This window comes from Vipera ursinii, assembly GCF_947247035.1.
Source record: "Vipera ursinii genome assembly, chromosome: 1".
In the NCBI taxonomy this organism is placed as follows: domain Eukaryota; kingdom Metazoa; phylum Chordata; class Lepidosauria; order Squamata; family Viperidae; genus Vipera; species Vipera ursinii.
This window is the reverse complement of record NC_139512.1, coordinates 251,994,464-252,014,710: the sequence shown is the minus strand read 5'-3', so window position 1 is coordinate 252,014,710 and position 20,247 is coordinate 251,994,464. Positions and strand designations below refer to the sequence as shown.

General features: G+C 39.1%; 2 protein-coding genes across 2 annotated transcripts in view; one reads left to right on the top strand and one right to left on the bottom strand.

Annotated features, from left to right (window-relative positions):
* Positions 1-2,737: 2,737 nt before the first annotated feature.
* QRSL1 (glutaminyl-tRNA amidotransferase subunit QRSL1) lies at positions 2,738-19,218 on the bottom strand. The gene is made up of 11 exons (XM_083356060.1): positions 19,074-19,218; positions 16,572-16,731; positions 15,074-15,172; positions 13,627-13,723; positions 13,358-13,534; positions 12,191-12,366; positions 11,981-12,093; positions 8,492-8,684; positions 5,568-5,685; positions 4,823-5,028; positions 2,738-3,230 (listed from the first exon to the last, which is right to left on the bottom strand). Exons 1-11 carry the CDS (start codon positions 19,107-19,109, stop codon positions 3,019-3,021), a joined length of 1,587 nt encoding a protein of 528 aa, XP_083212186.1. The 5' UTR covers positions 19,110-19,218; the 3' UTR covers positions 2,738-3,018.
* A 116-nt stretch (positions 19,219-19,334) lies between these two features.
* RTN4IP1 (reticulon 4 interacting protein 1) overlaps positions 19,335-20,247 on the top strand; it is a 39,607-nt gene continuing 38,694 nt past the window's right edge. Inside the window, exon 1 of the mRNA XM_083356071.1 lies at positions 19,335-20,094. Within this exon, the coding sequence (XP_083212197.1) occupies positions 19,806-20,094 (289 nt within the window). The 5' untranslated portion in view covers positions 19,335-19,805. The remainder of the gene's footprint in view (positions 20,095-20,247) is intronic.

The following is a 20,247-nucleotide window of genomic DNA, read 5'->3' as shown; positions in this document are numbered from 1 at the left end:
CCTGTGGAAGAAAACCAAGCTAGATGGATTTCTTGATAATGTGTCTATGTATATCTGTAGCAGGAGGAAGGGGTTGAGAAGCAAGAACACATGGCTGTCTCTTTTGAGTGATGAGCTCCATTTCCAGGACCCATTATATTATGTGATTCTTCTAATCAATATATGGTAGCTAATTGTTAGTGCCTTAGTTTTGTTGATTTTCTGGACCCCTCAACCCCAGCCTTTGCCTCATGCAAAATAACCATTTAAATTCTCCCCCCCCCCAGCCTCCAAGATTTTCAGTAAAAAGTAATGGTATCAGTCTGTTGATCCTCTTGACTCCTCCAGCCTTCCCTGATAAGGGAGATCAGTTATTCCGCTTTCTTGTCCTTTAACTAATTATGCAATTTTGCATCTGAAACAAGGGGAAAGGCTGACATGAGGCAAATAAAACTAAGTCAACTTTTACAAGTTACAAAAATTACTTGGTTGTGAATAGAGTACTATAAGGAAAACAAGAGAAGGCAGAATTTCCAAAAAAATCACTCAAATTGGTTATTTTCCCCCCCTCTTGAATAAGATCTTAGGTTTCACCGCAGAAAGGATGATTTGAGAGTGATCGATGTTGGGTCCTCTTGTTTGGAAGTCCACAGATAGGTCCTTTGTCATCTTCTTGCTATTTTATCCTGAACATTTATATTTGGCTGATAATCCCCAGGTTTGGCCTAGTCCAGAGGTCTTCAAACTTGGCCCTTTTATGACTTGTTGACTACAACTCCCAGAATTCCTCAGCCAGCTGGGAGTTGAAGTCCACAAGTCATAAAAGGGCCAAGTTTGAAGACCCCTGGCCTAGTCTAACAGTGCCTCCTAAAGTAGCTGGTAAGTTGATCCCCTGCTAAGAGGCCTGAAAATATGGATTTTTCTTTCCCAGAAAAACATCTCCCATGTAATTTTTATAAAAGAGAATGGACTCTCGTTCTCCCATACTTTCAATGCTCCATCCAGGTTAATTAGGAAGGTGGGTTTAATCCCTGGGTCATTCCTGATTTGTAGGCTAGTCACAACGCATCAGAAAAGAACTACTGCCCTTGACTGGAGAGTCACAATCAATCTCTCCAGAGTCTGGCTTTTTAAAAATCCCCTCATTTAATTAGGCTAGAGTTTGAAGAGCTGAAAGAGGGAGCCAGGTAGATAAAGAAGAACCTTCCTATCAGCAATCAGCCAAAGTCTCAAAATTCTCCCCCAGCCTCCTCTCGGCAATAAATATGCATTTTATTCAAGGAGGTAATTAGTAACTCCTTCTGTTTGTGATTGCTGCCTTCCCTCGGTTTCCCTGTAGTTCTCTTTTCCCAATAAACTCTTTTGAATATTTAGATATTTGACTCCCATTGACTCAAAAAGGGAATTTATTACACTCTTCTCTGGAGGCAAATTATCCCCTGGCTTTCAGAATCTTCCTTTTGACTTTCCTAAGGCTCATCAGGAAAAAGGTCGGGAGGTTCAGCTGCTACAGTACTTATTTTTTGCTGAGTATCCCTTGGGAAAAGATATCAGCCAGAAAGCTTTGAAATCATCTTCCCTCCTGGGTTGAAACACCACCAGTGGGGATCCCCAGGCCCACAATTCCTTGCAGAACTGCATTGCTATCCTTGCAATTTTTTTTGCTGAAGCAGCATTAGAACTGGAGGATAAACAAGGCTGCTGCTTAAGACTCCCCCCCAAAAACCCAAGGAATGGCACCCTGGGAATATGGGCACACTGCAATGGTTGAGAGGGGTCTCTGTTTAAATTCTGAAAATACAAAGCTTTCCTTAAAGGTAAAGGTAAAGCTTCCCCAGCGTGCTAGTCGTTTCCAACTCTAGGGGCCGGTGCTCATCTCCGTTTCAAAGCCGAAGAGCCAGCGCTTGTCCAAGGACGTCTCCGTGGTCTCTATTTTTCTACTTGCATTTTTACGTGCTTTCGAACTGCTAGGTTGGCAGAAGCTGGGACGAGTAACAGGCGCTCACTGTTACGCGGCACTCAGGATTCGACCCGCCAAACTGCCAACCTTCTGATCGACAAGCTCAGCGTCCTAACCCACCGAGCCACCGCATCCCTAAAGCTTTCCTTACCTGTGCTTTATATAAATGTCCTTTGTCCTTTCTGCATTGAGATTAGTGGTGAAAATATTTCATTTTCAAAAAGGAAGTCAAACCCAGTTTCAATATGTTCTAATTAGTTCTCCCATCCATGTGCAGAATTAAGACATCTAGATTAGCTATTTTGAAGAAGAAATATGTTTTTCAGGCCTCTAGGATAATAATGGTTATATGATATTAGGACAAGGCTTACAAATATGATTTTAAAAGACAAATCAGATTACAAAACAGAATCTATGTAGGAAGGGCAAAAATGATCTAGGAAGCAATTAATTTGGTGGAGGGTGTGTGTGCTTTTAGAGTCTTCATTTAAAATTAAGAAAGAAATACAAATAAAGTTATTTTAAACCTGGAACCAATTTGACTAAAGTGCTGTCTTTACATGTATATAGTTTTCTAGTACCTGAGCTACAAAATAAAGTGGAACATACTTATAATTAAATGAAGAACATACAGGCAGACCTCTCCCCATCATCAAAAAAAATCTGAAAGACACCCAGTTTATTTGAAATTCAGCCCCAAAGATGAAAAGACAGGGAACGGAGGCTGACCTGATATTCATACTCAAATTCCTCTTTAAATCTTGCACTTTGGAATAATAAACAGATTGTGAATCTTTTTCACTCACATTAGCAATCATCTGCGAATTTTAACTACTGTATTGTAAAAATCGACTAGGCTTTTATTTAACAGTGCTTTAGAAACTTATCAGTTCTAAACTTGAAAACAGTGTGATTGCTCCATAAATAATCTGGATAATGTAACTCTGTATTTTAGTCTTTAATAGGAAGTGTTTCATTTATACAAAAAAAAAACTACGTTGAAAGCTTTGATACGCTGAGATTTGTAATTTTCTAAATCTTTTTTTAATTATATACATAATAAACTTTCCCATCGTCGTTCATGAAAAAAATGCTGACTTCTCCTGGTGAGATGTGGTGTCAGGAGGATCCATGATTCCTTCCAGGTCTAAGGCAGGGAACTGCACTTGTGTTTCAAACCATCTGGCTACGGTGAGAAGCTGAAGCTCATGAAAAGCACGGCCAATAAACTGCAAACCAATCGGTAAGCCTTTTGCTGAGAGGGCGGAAGGAACACTTACAGCTGGCAACCCTGAAAGACAAACAAACATTTCTTTCTTTCTTTGTATTGCCTGATGAGAACATACAGTACAACAGCAAAACTAAAGCAAAAGCCTCTCTCTCTCTTGAAGGCAAATATTTAATTTAGCTTTGTGGCTTTTCAAATTGTATTTAATTAAGTTAAAAAACAACAATAACAACCATCATTCATTCTTCAAACATTTCTTTTCTTTTATAGGCACAGATAATAAGTACTTATGATTTAGATTATATAATGATTTAACCCTAGATCTCCAGTGTCTGGGGGAAAATGTGGATGATTGATGCAAATTGTCCTTTACTGGGGCATGAACAAGGTTTCATCATTCCAAAGTTCACATATTCTTCCTAACTACTCATCGCTATATCCTTGGATTAGAGTTCCAAATACGCCAAGTTTAATTTCTCACTTATTATCCACTAACTCCTACTTGGATAAACTAATGTGAAAAAAATCACCTGAAAATGTTTGGTTTTTTTCATGTGGATTTTATCACAACAAATTATCACCTTGCTAAATGGGTAAATTCAGCAACCACATATTTATTTGCTTATAATTGCTAATTTAGAAAATTACATACAAATGCTCAAAGACATAATTGATCAAGCTTTGGCAGAGTACTGGTGTAACCAAACTTCACAGTTGTTATTTGTTACAATTACAATATGCCTCCAAAACTCCTTATGGCATAAACATCACTACATTATTTCCTTCCTCTTGTTTTGGATCATTGTTTTGTCTGATCAAGTTGATCTGAAAAAATAAAATCAGACATAATTTTGCAAACTTTCAGTTGACCTAGTATAGAGATATATGCAAACTTGGACAGTGTGCCAATTAGCAATACTTTGAATAGCTACATGTGGAATATTGCAGCATCAAGTAAGCCAAGGTTAATCACTTCTGACTTGCACACTAGAAGTCTGACTTGGCACCAGGTCTTTGCTGCATTTAATGTCTTAATGTCTTTAGTTTTTCAGTTTTAATATGGTTTTATATATTCTTTTAACTTTTCATTGGGAGCTGCCCAGAATTGGCTAGAAAATGGGTGGTGACATAAATGTTTTAAATACCGTATTTATTGGCGTATAACACACACTTTTTCTTCCTGAAAATAGGGGGCAAATGATGTGTGCGTGTTATACGCCGATATAATATTAATGACCCATAGTTATTTATTTGAAATTTAATTTTTTTCCTGAAATTTCCTTTTTAAAATGAGGTGCGTGTTATACGCCGGTGCGTGTTATACGCCGATAAATACGGTAAATAAAAATAAATATTGTGTTGTCACTTGCAATGTTATGATGGGAAACTCTATAGCGGGGGTATCAAACTCACCACCTCACGTGACATATCACAAATTTTTCCCCATTGCCAGAACTAGGGTGGGTGCAGTTTCTGCAGGACGCATCTGGCCCATGGGCTGGCAGTTTGACACCCCTGCTCTATAGTGAATAAGTTTTGTAAAGGACCAGATTTTCCTGAAGGTTGGAAGCTTTTATATATTGAGTAAAACAACTGCTGCCTGGTTTTAATTCACGAAATAAAGAGAATCTATAAACTTCCACTTTTTTTCTCACCAGCCATGTTGGCAGCCTGAGTGAAGATATCATCCTGTGCGCTGCGAGTCCTGTTGTCTTCCTGGATGAATTCTTGATACAACACAGCTTGATTCAAGGTAGTTGGGGTGAGCAGGATATCCACACCAGAACGGAAGAGTTTTGCAAAATCATTAGCTATGAGTCTTCTCACTTTCTGAGCTTTGATGAAATAATTCTCATAATTCCTAAGGGGGAAGGGAGGAAGTCCCATAAGAAACCAAAAAAACGTACAGTGAACCATCCCACCAGGCTCAAGGTTGACTCAGCCTTCCATCCTTCCGAGGTAGGTAAAATGAGGACCCAGATTGTTGGGGGCAATAAGCTGACTTTGTAATAATGCCGCTTGGGGTGTGTGTGAAAGCCCTAATAAGCAGGCATATACATAGAATGAAGGCTACTGCTAAGTTTGTAAAGCCGCCCTGAGTCTTTGGAGAAGGGCAGGATATAAATGGAATTAAAATAAAAAAATAAAATAAAAAATTATTCTAGTTTTCCAGCTGGCTAGGCAATGGGTGGGTGGCTATAAATTGAAGCAGGACCCTGATATTTCTAAAGCTATTAATAAAACAAGACATTACTTCTAAAGCCAAATCAGTAATAATAATAATAATACTGATTTGGAAAGATGAAAAAATCTTGTACCCATGGGTAACTTCTCCCTTATTCGAACAACAAATAAAATGTCGGCTTTGTAACTTTGATCTTTAAAATGGGCAAAACGTACTGTTTTAGCAAGAAGTAGTTCCCTGATAGAATTCTTCCCCTTACAACATCATTAAAGCCTTCCCGGCGTGTGGCTGCAATCAAAGTTTCCGTGGACTGCTCAGCGTTGCTACGATGCCCTAAAAGGAGGAGCAATCAGCAGTTGACAAATACATCCCCACAACATTCAAGGCTGATTAAACTACACAATCCCTTTCAGTATAAAAGGCTATCTAAGGCTGACTTGTTATTGCTGCTAAACCTCTTACGCTTCGTTTACTCATCAACCCCAAAGCTAAACATTTCACATGGGTTTTAAGAGTTAGTAGTAGTAGTAGTAGTAGTAGTAGACGACTTTATTGTCATTTCAACAATATACAGTACAGTACACAGTGAAATGAAACAACATTTCCCCAGGACCAAGGTGCTACATCCTATGACACATATCAAAAAAAGAACAGAACACAAACTACACATAACTCTAAACTAAAAACTTTAAAAAACTACAAATACAAGTATTTATAGTTCCAGTTTCTTCGTGTTGAGAATTCTAATGGCTTGTAGGAAGAAACTGTTACACAATCTGGATGTCCAAGCCCAAATGCTCCTGTACCTCTTTCCAGATGGCAAAAGAGTGAAGAGTGTGTATGAGGGGTGTGTGTAATCAGCCACAATGTTTCTGGCTTTACGGATGCAACGTGTGATGTAAATATCCATGACAGAGGGAAGAGCAACCCCGATGATCTTCTCTGCCATCCTCACTGTTCGCTGTAGGGTTTTGCAATCCGAAACGGTGCAATTTCCAAATCAGGCAGTAATGCAACTGCTCAGGGTGCTCTCAATAGTCCCTCTGTAGAAGATTGTGAGGATGTGTGGTGGAAGCTGTGACTTCCTCAGTTTCCTCAGAAAGGAAAGACACTGGTGGGCCTTCCTTGTTATGGAACAGGTGTTGAGGCACCAAGTGAGATTCTCCGCCAAGTGAACACCAAGCAATTTGGTGCTCCTTACGATCTCCACGAAGGAGCCATCAATGTTCAGTGGAGAGCAGTCATATTTTGTCCTCCTGAAGTCAACAACCATCTCTTTTGTTTTGTCTAGATTCAGAGACAGGTTGTTGGCTTTGCACCAGTCTATTAGCTTCTCCAGCTGATCTAGCAGTTGGAAGGATTGAGCTGAAGCTTCTTCACCAAATATTTCCTGCACAAAAAGGATGGCCATAGGGACGGAAATCCTCCCCAAAGATGTCTACAATTTTTATGTCTCTTTTTCCTGATTCTTGCTGAAGAAGGAAAACAAGAGTGAGTGAGCGAGCTAAAATTAAGTGTGGCTATTGATACCTTACCTAGAATACTTGGATTAACATATTGACACAAGCTAAGATTTATATGCCAACATGAAACCAAGACTGTATTCATTCCTGACTCGAGTACAAGATCACAGTAGAGTTTAAGTGTATGTACTTTTTGTTGCAATCAGATCACTCCTCAAAGGACAAACCTGAGACAATATTTCCTTAAAGATAAAAGCACTCTTCCAAAAACATAATAAAGTTATTTCCACCATTCACCAAGCCTCAACTCAATTCAAGGAGACTTTTCTTGTTTTTTTTTTTAAAAAGCTTTGGTAGGCACAGACTTTGTCACCTATAATTAAACATTTATTTCATTACTGGTTCAAAGTTGGCTCACTCTTTATAAGTCGTTTGTTACTCTGGAATGTATTAGTGGATCCTCATTTAATTATCTCATTCTGTGTGATATGATTCATAGACAGGTGTATATAAAAAGCTCAAATTTTTCTTTTCATGCATGTTGATGAATTTAAAAATATTTGGCTTTAATTTTGAATGCAAAATCTTCTAGTGATGCAGTTTTCTACAGCTGAAGCTTCTCAAGTTAGCTGGGCCTAACTAGATTATCCGCCCAGGTCTAAGTATTTTCTACTTTTATGCCTCGGTGAGATACTCCAAGAAAGGTCAATGTACAGCATTTCTTCTCTAATCCTATTGTATCCTGGTACAGGTTTTCTCTAATTTCTGAGGCCATTATTTCCAATTATGTCTTTCACTGCTAGGTGCCAAATTATCAACAAATCCACAATTACGAGTTGGAATAATTTTTGTACCAGGAAGCAAAAGAATAGAAATACAACTTCCTGGAATGTCTCAGAACATTACTCATATTCATAAAATGCTAAATCCAATTTTTTCTGTTGTTATCTCAAACTTTAGTATAAGATTAAGGAGATATGCCACATATCAGATTCCTCCTGCTAAAATGCTTTAACTTCCTGTATTATCAACCACAATTTCTTTTTATTTAGTGACTTCGACCAAGACTCAACCAGCAAAATGAGGACCCAGATTGTTGGGGGCAATAAGCTGACTTTGTAATAATGCCGCTTGGGGAGTGTATGAAAGCCCTAATAAGCAGGCATATACATAGAATGAAGGCTACTGCTAAGCTTGTAAGCCGCCCTGAGTCTTCGGAGAAGGGCGGGATATAAATGGAATTAAAATAAATAAATAAATAAATAAATAAATTACAAGATCAAACTGGCTCTCTCATATACTATACTAAGCCATGATATAATTGATTTGGCCCTGTTTTACCTGGTTGTTTGTAACTGGTTATTATTATTATTATTATTATTACAAATAACAGTGTAGGGTTTACACATTTTGTGAGTGCAACTCTTTTCACATGGCTGTACCTGCAAGCTTTGTTAGGATTAGGCAGATGAACAAGTTATTAGTAGAACGTTGCAAACCAAGAAATCATATTTTATAGGGCCCCTTTTTGCAAAATAAATTGTCGGTTGAAGAACCAACATTCTTAATAATATACTATCTTTTGTTACCAAGATTTTTACTACAGAGTTTGGTTGCCAATAATTAAAGTTGAATATTGAAGAGACGACTAAATCTTCAGCTGTAAGAAGGCTTACCATATTCCAGACCATCAAATCGAGCCATATTAGAAGCTACCTCTGCTGCACATAACACATGATAACAGACAATGGAATAGGAGGTGTGGGGCAGGCTCACTTCCATCACTTTAGCTCCAGCTCTCTCAAAGAGGTCAGCTGCCTTGGACCACACAGCTAGAGTCTCACTAGATAATCCTGCAGTATGGTATTCCTGGGAGGGAGGAGAAACCAGAACGTTTATGTACAACCGGAAGCATTTCATAGGGTTCATCTGATATGAAGATGTCAAAAATACTCAAGTGAATTGCGGGATGACAATGAAAGGTCCTGTGTTTTGAGAGGGAAATTGCTCTCTGGATTATAAAGGTAAAGGTAAAGGTTTCCCCGCACATGCGTGCTAGTCGTTTCTGTTCTGAACCAGCCCTCTTCTCGCACCCCTAATCAAAGGAAGAGTCTGGAAAGCGTCCAAGATCAAAAGGCTTCTGCCAAGTTTTAATTACACTGTTACAAAAATACAAGAGCTTGACTTCTCAAACGAAAAAGTTGCTTTCAGCAACTAGCCCCTCCCCAAACACTTCTTTTATAGAGAGCTCAGGGCGTGGTCTCCCTGTGCCTCCTCCCGAGGAGTCCCATAGCCTTCCTTTGTTTGTCCCTGCTCGTCTGCCTCCTGCGTCGGGCGTCCTTGAACAGGGCCAGCTGTGGGTCATCATCCTCCGCACTCTCGGGCTCACACAGCTGAGAAGAGGTTCCCGGCTGAGGACTCTGCAAAGTCTCCAAATCATCATCAGCCGGTTCGTTTCCCTCCTCCCCCACATCTGAGTCCTCCGATACATCGGACCCGGCTGTCGGGCCCACAGGCTGGCCCTGAGTCACAACAGTTTCCGACTCTAGGGGCTGGTGCTCATCTCTGTTTCAAAGCCGAAGAGCCAGCGCTTGTCTGAGGACGTCTCCGTGGTCATGTGGCCGGCATGACTAGACGCCAAAGGCACACGGAACGCTGTTACCTTCCCACCGTAGTGGTCCCTATTTTTCTACTTGCATTTTTATCTGCTTTCGAACTGCTAGGTTGGCAGAAGCTGGGATGAGTAACAGGCGCTCACTCTGCTACGTGGTCACCTTATTTTTGGAAAATGCTGGGATAACATGGGCTCTTGCTCAAGAAACAAGAATAATATTAAGTAATGTTAAGTAATAGCAGTAGCCATTCTAAGTATGGAATGAATAACAATGCTAAGAACTTGTTCTAAGACATTTTATAAACCCCAAAGTAGGCTTAAGAAGCTTTGGAAGAGTATACATCTTCTAAATGGGGCTTTACTCAGTTACTCATGCCTTGCTCACCACTAGAATGTGTCAAGCTATGAAGATTACTTGTGTTAGAGATGCCATGCTGCTTCCAGCTTGCCTACAGTTGTGAGGGGAAGGTTTGGAATGCACAGGTGGATTATATCCGGATGGGAACCAAGGTCACCAAAGAGATGTTGTGGCAAACAGAGATCTTCATCTCATAACCACTGCCTGAGGATTAATTGGACAATGTGACCTAAACTGTTAGAGAGGGGAGGGAAAATTTTATCCTTTTCCCACCATATTGCTAGAGCTGATTTTCAACTGTTTAGTGCCGGTATGCTGTACCCAATAAAGATTTGCATTAGAGATGAAGTCCAGAGTCACATTTGTATACATTTGTTAAATAAATACATACTAACTAGACACAAAAGAAATTTACAAAGCAAGGTTTAACATTAAGTTCTTCTGTTACACAATTATCAAACCTAGTGCCATCCTCTTATTTTTTTGTAATAAATAACTCCGAAGCACATTAATCTGTAGAAGTCAATAGCAAAAGGACGCTCCGCGGAAGTAAGCTGCCATTTCAGCCATGTTCTTTATTAAATAAAGAATATATTTTTAACATGTTCCAATGCCATGTTCATTAATTCTACACACTTTTCTTTCTGTAACAGTAGAATTAATTTCTGTTTAACAGCCTCCATTAATCTGAACACTCTCCAGAAGTATGGACTCCAGTTCCCATAAATCTCAAACAGCCATGTGGCTGGAAATTATGGAGGTGAAATTCTCGATGTCTGGAGAGTGCTCTTGGAGAAATTTTATTTATACTTTTTTTTAAAAAAAACCAATTCTCAATTCATTTAAGTAGTGAATGGAAAAATAATAATTCATAGGCCTTGGTCTTATATTCAGAATGTGAACTTCATTATCTAAAAATACAAACATAAGCTTTGAATATCAAGGTTTTGGTTTTGAAATTTAAATTTTTGTAAAGGGAAAAAAAAATCCTGAAAGAAAAACACCACACTTTTCTTTTATATTTTTACTCTGGCACTGGCATATATCTCTTCAGAAGACAAAATAGGTATTTGGAGTTATCACAATACAACCAAAGATTTCACAATCCTCTCTAAAACATGCAATACATACTTTTATTCTTGAAATATGAGATGGCCACATTGCTTTTCATGTGTTGTGAAGTACAACTCCTAGCATCTATCAGCATTACCAGTAGTGCCTGTGGCTGCTGGGAAGATCAGTTTACAAATGAAGGCGAATACACATGTCCTAGGACAGGGGTGTCAAACTCAATTTCATTGAGGGCCGCATCAGCATTGCGGTTGCCCTCAGGGGGCCGGGTGGGCGTGGCCTACTGGGTGGGTGTGGCCTACTGGGTGGGCATGGCCAGCTCTACATCGCTCACATCAAGGGTGCCTATGGGGCCTGGGCAGGAATGGGACAGATCTGAGGGTCTCTGGGCCAGGGCCAAGGCAGTGGGGGCCGTTCCCTCCCTGTTTCCAAGATGGCTTCGCGGGCCGCATGAAACCACTTCGCGGGCCGGATCTGGCCCCCGGGCCTTGTATTTGACATGTCTGTCCTAGGATAATGTTACAGGATCCAATATGGGTAAGGCACCAGGTGGGGCAGACATGTCTCCAGATTTTACTAACTTAATCGATTTTGCAGTATCCAATCTGGCTCGGTCAGCGGGACCGGAGGTTTAGTCTTCTGAACTTTTGGACTTGTGCTGGAGCCCATCTCCAGGGAACTTCTCTCTCGTCCTGGTAACTGACCCAGATTGGATCTGCAAGTTAAGTTTAGTAATATCTGGTGACACGTGATACTGAATCAGTACAATCAATACAAAACTCAATGCCAAAGAATAATACATTCAGTGCTATACTCTTTAAATTAGGAATTAGGGACCTGTGTAAGGGAACACCTATTAAATCCCTCTGATTATTCATCATCCTAAGACTGGCAGAAGCTGTACTCCAGCAAGACTTGGAGAGGCACAGGTTTTTAGTCTTCCATACAGGCTTTATTAATTTTGTAAATTGAAAACATGAATCAAAAGATAGAAGGGTATTAATTTAATTTAATTTATAATTTAATGGTCACTAACTTAAATGCTCACTAATTTCCTGATTTAAGGCAATTTAGTATTACATTTAATGTACCTTAATGCTCACTAATCATATATCCATTTACCTTAGGAACCCCAATGCAAAGATTTTTCATATCTATCAAGTTAGGTAGCTGAAATGGGCAAAAGGGATCTTGTACTGTGGTCGAATCTTTTGGGTCATGCCCACCAAGAACACCTGAAAGAAATGGAATGACACCCATGAGATAACAGGAAAAAGAGAACTGCTAAACAAACTTGGGACAGATACCTAAGGAAGCACATAATTGTTGTACCTAACACAGCAGCTGCATCATCAACACATCTGGTTAAAATGCCTGGGACATCCATTGAGTTCACAAGTGGGATGAGACCATAACGGGAAATGAGGCCATAGCTGGGCTTTAAACCAACAACTCCACAGAGGGAGGCTGGGTTTCTTGTGGAACCTCCTGAATCAGATCCCAGAGCTCTGTAATTGAATGAAAAAACATGGGAATCAGAAGCAAATACAAAACTGTATCCCGTTAGGTTCTCCTTTCACATCTGCTATCTGAAAGCCATTTTTGAATGGATGAACGAATGAATGCACATACAATTACATTTTCTTCTAGTTAACTCCTGAAGACTTCATGGAATTTTCTCAACAACAGGACACAGGTGCTTCACCATTACTTTCTTCTGGGATTTTTTTTTCACCCTATCCTGCTGCCTGAAATTTATTGATGGCCTCCTATCCACGAATTAAGTATGTCTGACCTGACAAGATTGACCAGATATTGTCATCAGCTGAGGCAGAAACAAACAAGTTACACTTAAAATGTGTGCGACCAACCAGTAATTTTTAGCTTATGCACTGGACCTTTTATCTTTCAGCTCTCAGAAGAGGCACGTTTGCATTCCAATGTATCTTTAATTCCATTATAATTTGGAAAGAACTTTAAATGGTACTTGAGCAGGACATAATGCATTGTTGATATTCATCAAGTACTTGTCCCCGGTTAAGGGCAGTCCTCGACCTACGTCCACAATTGAGCCCAAAATTTCTGTAGCTAAGTGAAACGTTTGTCAAATGTGTTTGCCCCATTTTACGACCTTTCATGCCACAGTTGTTCAGCGAATCACTGCAGTTGTTAAGTTAGTAACCTGGTTGTTAAGTGAATCTGGGTTCCCCATTGACTTTGCTTGTAGAAGGTCTCAAAAGGGGATCACATCACACACACACACACACACACACAGGATGCTGCAACTGTCATAAATATGAGTCAATTACCAAGGGTCTGAATTTTGATCACATGATCATAGGGGTGCTATAAGAGTTGTTAAGTGTGAAAACTGGTCATAAGTCACTTTTTTTTCAGTGGTGCCGTTGTAACTTTGAACGGTCACTACACAAACAGTTTGTAAGTGGAGGGCTACCTGTATTACAATGTTCTAAATTCAACGTTGTGAGATCCTCTTACGCAAAGCATGTGAAAGATGATACCGCAGCAGCACTGCCGCCGGAGCTTCCTCCAGTTATCAGCCAGCCAGGATCCTCGTGTTGAGCAGGGGACGTTGGTGCAGATTTTTCTCTGTACTGTCTTGAATAACTCCAGGGGTTCCGCACTGGCCCAAAGGCCCCATCTGTGCTTCCGGACCTGTACTTCCAAGTCAAATGGAAATTTTAAGAATTATGAATGAGTAAGTGGGCTATTTTTTTTTTGCCTTTCAGGAATTTAATTCAACTCACCCCATAGCAAATTCATCTAGGTTTGTTTTTCCAAGCAGTACAGCTCCTTGATCCAGCATTTTCTGAACTACTGTTGCATTGTATGGAGGGATATAACCTGAAAAACAAATGTAAATACTGGATTGGCTAAGACTCTATCTTATAATACTTAAGAGTGTTTTACCTGTGTGACTTATTTTATTAATCTGATATATCTGATTCTCGCTTTTCAGTCAAAAAAAGGTGGTGCGTAATGATACACTGTCATGAGAGAAGTTCAAGCTATAAAAGCAGTGCTGTAGTTTGGACTACATTCACATCACTAGAGCAAATTTCTGCTTTTATAATGCAGCCTTTCTCTTCTCTTTCTGCAAAATACTGATGGGGTGAGGCTGCAAAAGGGGATCCTGTTCTGCTGGTGGAGATATTCCATAAGCAGGAAAATATCACTGGATTTCAACTGCAATTTACAAAGCCTGTAGTAACAACAACGTAACTACATCAAAATTTTGTCTGGAACAAAAAGCATAATAAAAGTGTTGTCTTGTGAAGAGATGGATGAGAAACTAATTTAATAAATAAATAATGCAGAAATAAATAATCAGAGTCTTTCCAAGCAGACTCGATAAATAAGGCACTATGGCTCAGTCTTACAGCATTTATTTATTTATTTATTTATTTATTTTATTAGTTTTCTATACCGCCCTATTCCCAAAGGACTCAGGGCGGTTTACAGGGCAATATTTAAAAGACAATATAAATTAAGATAAAATAGAATTAAAAAGAATTAAATTAATAATAGCCCAACAATAAAACAATGTTAAAACTTAAAACTAAAAATTTGGCATGTGGTTTGCCAAATTTCGGTTTCAATCTGTCATTTGAGACAGGAATAGAAAAATTTGTCTCTAAAGCACAGAGAATTTCTGCCACTGAACATGGTTAATATTTGGTTAGATGAACCCATGATTTGCCTCAATGGCAGGCAGCTATCTATGGTCCCATGCTTCTACATAAAAAAATATTTTACTCTTGAATCCTGTTGCTGTCTTGCCCATAGCATCAGGAAACCAGCAATTTCATCCTGAATTAGCTGGTACTAGGAACTAATTGCTTGGTTTCCTGCTCTTAATGACAGAACTCCATTTCCTGCTCACTTAGTGGCCACATAGATTAGTTGAAGATTAGAAAATTAGTCTGGAATGTCTCAAAATCACAAGGGTTGCATTTTGTGGCTAACAACTGCATTTTCTTATTAATTATATTGGAATTTTTTCCCCTACCTTTTTCCATTACTTTGTAAGAAAATATTATTTTGAATTTGCTGAACTTATGATAAAGCTCTGGCATTGCTATCAAAATGATCAAAGGCTTCGCCATTAAAGCCCTTAGATTAATGTGAGACAATTCAGACACTAAGAATCAGAGATCTAAAGTGTGGACTTGTTTTTTAAAAATTGAACTTTACCTTTCAACATCTTGGATGCGCATGTTGTTTCAATGCCAGCAGTGCTGAAGTTGTCTTTCACAGCAACAGGAATACCATCTAAATCACCCAATGGCTGACCTTCATTATGAAGAATACAAGGTTAATTAAATCAATGTTTTGTCAGAGTTACTTGAGACCATTTTTCTAGTAATAATAAACAAGGATTTTTTAAATACGGTATGACTCCACAATACCATACAGGTAGACCTCAAATTACAACTGTAATTAAGCCCAGAAATATGGTTGCAAGTCACGGCAATCATTAAGCAGATCGCCACATAACTGTGTCTGACTTTACAACCCATTAGGAGAACACAATGGTTGCTAAGCAAACCCAGTGCACCCTAAGGATGTTTGAAACTGCAAGTTTACACTGGTTTACAGCAAAAAATAAATAAAATAATTTGTGGTTATGTCACTGCAGGATGCTGCAAATAGCTGTAAATGAGGGTCGGTTGCCCAGTGTCTAAAATGTGATCACATGGGGTGTGTCTGTGGGCTGCCATTGGAATTTTGAAACTGCGTTTTAAGTAGTCTTGGAGAGGTCCATTGTAACTTTGAAGAATCACTAAACAATCAGTTGTAAGTTGAGGATTACCTGTCTGCACAATATATTGACTAAGCCATAATGCAGAGGTCTCCAACCTTTCCAGGCTCATGGCCCGGAGGGAAGGAGAGTAGTTTTAGAATTGGTGCATGCACATGCATACATGCAAATGGCACCGCACACCCTGGCGTGGCACTAGCAGCCCCATTTGCCAATCCACAAATGGGCTGTGCAACCCGCCTGGGGCTAGCGGCTCCATTCGTGCCTGTGTGCATGTGCAAATGGGGCTGTGGGTGGTAGTGTGAGTGGGGAGGAATGTGCGCGCACACATGCACGCGTCAACCAGCCATTTCCACAGTCCACTGGCCAAGAGGCCATGGCCTAGTAGTGGACCACGGCCCTTAGACTGGGGACCCCTGCCGTAAAGGCTTGATTCATACATCACAGTAAGCCATATTTTTGGGTTTGTATGTCATGCTAAACACAAACAATACATATTATGGCTTATTGTGTGAACTAAGTCCACAACACTAGTTAAAGGGAACAGTTTACATTATTTTGGAATTCCATATTGATACATAGGTTCAACAATAAAATCTCTCTCTTGGATACAGGAATATCTATGAAACCTAATCTAAAAACTACCTGCTCTCACATATTAAGTCCTTTCTGTGGAGGATGACAACATTTAAACCAGCAAATATATGCGGGCCATTTACAACCTCTGAGAAAACCAGAGAAAAATGTTACTTTAATCTCCATAGACAGTTACTTTAAACAAACAGAAGCGAGATTTTTCTGTTGTATAAATAAGTAACTTAGTGGTATATTTCTTATGATAATCCTTAATTATTGCTCTTGAGGGAAAAAAATTAGGCTCAGACGCTAACCATTTTAGAAGAGAGCAACTATTTGGTAGCAGTATCTTACCTTGTCTGTATCTCTCCTCTGACGCCTGAGCTTGTTTTATTGCTGTGTCTTCTGTTACTGTTATGTAAGCATTAAGAAATTTGGTAGTTTTTATTAACGAGAGACATTTCTGACAAAGTTCAATTGAACTAATATGACCTTTCTTTAGTGCTGCAGAAATCTGAAATGGCAATGAAAAAAGAGAAAGAAATACAATAATTTGAACAGAATAAGTACTGTAGTAATTATACAGTGAAGAAAGAGCATGTATAACTTTTGATAATTAAAATACATTAATGCAAAAGAGAGAGAAAGGGGGGGAAAGTAAAAAGAGAAAAACACCCATATAATATCCATTTAGTATTAATAAAGAATTAATTCAATTCTAGGTAACAAATTTGTGTCATGAATCCATTCCACAGTACCAGGAGGATAAATTTCTATTTATGTAAATTATTCTTTTTCACTGAGCCCCAAGATCAGTGTAACCAAAACTCTTCATAAAATATATTTTAAGAATAAAGTTTAACATCACATTTACATCCTTAACCACAACATTTTTTCTAAAGTTGTATTAACATATGCTATATCTGAAACAAAGACAAATGGTAAGAGGAGATCATGAGCCAAAGAACTCTCAATTTTCTTACAATGCTAGCCAAAAAATGAGTTTCAACTCCTTTTAAGAGTTCTTTGAGGACTTCAACAGACATATTTTCTGATGAATTAATTTCTATCAGTTCCCTCCAGGTAAACCAGACAAGAAACTTGATCAGATGAGCCAATTCTGCTTCATTATTATACTACCACATTAACAAAAACTTGTAAATCTGAAAGCACAAATCTCCTGTTGAATATTTTTAATTGCCTGATCCATCACTAAGTTTCTTTCTCTGACCATTTATGCAACTAAAGTCTCTTCCCTCTTGTCGGATAATTTTCTAGGCAGCATCTCTTCCCTTAATCCCGTTGTGGCAAACCTATGGCACACATGCCAGAGGTGGCAGACAGAGCCCTTTCTGTGGGCACACGCGATGTCGCCCCAGTCCTAGGCCTTCAGCTGGGTTTTATAAAACCTTTTCACTTTAGGCCTCTGCCGCCGTGTGCAAAAAAAAAAAAATTCATTCAATCAATCAATTTTAACATCTCACGGGGAAAATAAATCTCGTAAAGTTGGAATTGATTGAACTTTTTAGTCCCAACCAGTCTGCCATTATCACCGCAGCCATGCCCACCCAATTGGCCACACCTACCCAATGGGCCATGCCCACCTGGCATCTGACGATATATAAGTGGGTTTTGGGTTGTAGTTTGGGCACTCAGTCTCTAAAAGGTTCGTCATCACTGCCTTAATCCCTCAAGGACACACACACATACATACATACATACATACACACACATATTTGCCGAGGCAATAGAAATAAGAGATCCACAAATAAATGCATTCCAGAATATTAATGTAATGGTAGAATCCCTATACTTATTTATGTAAGAATGAATGAAATTTTGATATATTCTGCAAAAGAAGGCTCTCTTACAAGAGAGGTATTCAAACATCACCTGGATTATTCTTGATTAGATTTTTAAATTTCTCCTGCTTTTGGCAGATCAAGTCATAGACTCAGTAGGCCCCACTGCTATCTTAGACTGTGCTCCATTTTTAACTACAAATACTAATAAATCTTCTCAATAAAAATCTTATCATCATCAGGACATCGTAATTTCAGGTAGTCAAATAGAGACCCTTGCAACCTCTCCATTTTGTACATACATAGCTGCCTGTGTGCAAATATGAATATATTACTTCATTCATTCATTGGCATCCTTCAGTCTCGAGAGACTATGGTATCGTGCTCTGGAAAGGGGTCCTAAAGCAGCATTGAAAAAAGCATAATATACCTACAAATGAAATGTTAATTTATATTCGTAGCCCATGTATAAGATGCCATATGCTAAGTAAATAAATAACTTACAAGTAGCATAATCCTGTGCCTGAAGGACCTCAATGTGTTCACTGGGCAGGTTACTCTTATACAAACTGTACAGGTTATATTCTTACTTAAATATAAATAGATGGTTTATTTTGTATGGATTTAGTGAGAAAGTCTGGTATTTGTATCATGTTGAGCATAAGTAGCTATTTGAGTGTGTGTGTGTGTGTGTGTGTGTGTGTAAAAGGACTACTGACTTTTTTTTCCTTTTGCACTGCCAAGATTGCAGGCTACATTGCAAAAATCCGGAAGAACTACTATTTGAACTTTTCATATCACTTTGCTGTCATCTACTGGTCATCTGGATTTCTACCACCCACATCTGTTCTCTTAGCCTTACTACAACAGCAATCTAAAAAAAAAAATCCTAGAAATGCGGTACCGTCATGCAATACTGAAAATACTGAATTATGTGGATTTCTACCCTTTCTATATCAAGTATACTTGGAACAAGAGTCTCCCCTAAACGCAGAAAACGAATCCAGATCTTGAGACAGAAATAACTCCCGGAGCAGCCAAAAAAACGACGCACCTCTCGGAGCGAGGCGCGCAGCATCTTGCCTGGCATCCCGGGATCGAAGATTTCAAGGGACCGCGGACCTTCCTCGCTGCACGAACCTCTGTTATTGATACGGCAGGAAGACACCTATGGGGGCATCCATCTTGGTAAGCATTTCTAACATTGAGAGCGCTGATTGGCTCAGCGCTCACAGCATCAAAGCATGCTGGGTTTGTATTGGTCCAGACGCCGGAGCCCGTCAATCGGTGTCTGTGTGCTTGCATAGGTTTTGGGTGACCTGGGGTATCAAGCGCTGATCTGCAGGAGATTTAGGATTAAGACGGTAGATCTTTGCGGGGGTTGAAAGCCATAGGAAGAACATTGTGGAGGGGTGGAGAGAAGTATTTCAATATTTGGGGCCGTTTTTCTGCTGGTGGAAGAGATTAGTTTCAATCGCTTTGAGGACTTGGTGCATGGGTGTTGCATTCTGGAATTGGAAAGGAAAAAAAATAGTTTTACTTCCTGTGAACTTTAGCGTTCTTTTGCTCACCAACCTGGAGGATCAATGAAAGCTATTTCTGTTTTTTCTCCTCCACGGTTTTTTTTTCTTGTCTTGTGAGAAAAAAGAAACTAAGGGCAGATTTTTCACAAATTGTAAAGGAACAAAATGATGATTTTAAGATAAAGATACACTTTTCTAATTCATTACAAGATTTTTCAAAGCAGAACAAAAAAGGCTTAACATTTCTATTGTCTTTTGCAATAATGTTGCTAAAGGGATACACACTTAGCAGGAAAGTAGGTTCTAAATTGTTGGGCTGTCTTAGCCTGGCTGGATTGAGGAAGAGTTTGAGTCTACAGCCGCTGAGTAGAAAGTTCCACGTTTCCTATCAAAGATGCTTAACAATGCCTTCCTGGGTGATTGACCGCTATGGGAAAAACGATGTACTCCGACTCACAAGTAACATGATATTTCCTGCAATTCGCCTCCCTAATGAAGTTATTATTAAAGTTCATGCTGCAAGTTTAAATCCCATAGATGTTAACATGCGAAGTAAGTAGATGTTATACATTGCATATTATAGGTATAGATCATAGATAGATAGATAGATAGATAGATAGATAGATAGATAGATAGATAGATATGAACATCAGTGAACTAACTAAAAGTACAAAAATAAATTGTATGGATGCTTTCTGTACTTTT

Excerpts from the sequence above, each read along its gene's own strand:
- QRSL1 (XM_083356060.1), bottom strand. The coding sequence starts at position 19,109 with ATGCCAGGCAAGATGCTGCGCGCCTCGCTCCGAGAG. Across the intron at positions 12,094-12,190 it reads TGATGCAGCTGCTGTGTTAG|GTGTTCTTGGTGGGCATGAC; the intron begins GTACAACAATTA and ends CATTTCTTTCAG. Across the intron at positions 5,029-5,567 it reads AACTACTTCTTGCTAAAACA|GAATTATGAGAATTATTTCA; the intron begins GTACGTTTTGCC and ends CTTCCCCCTTAG.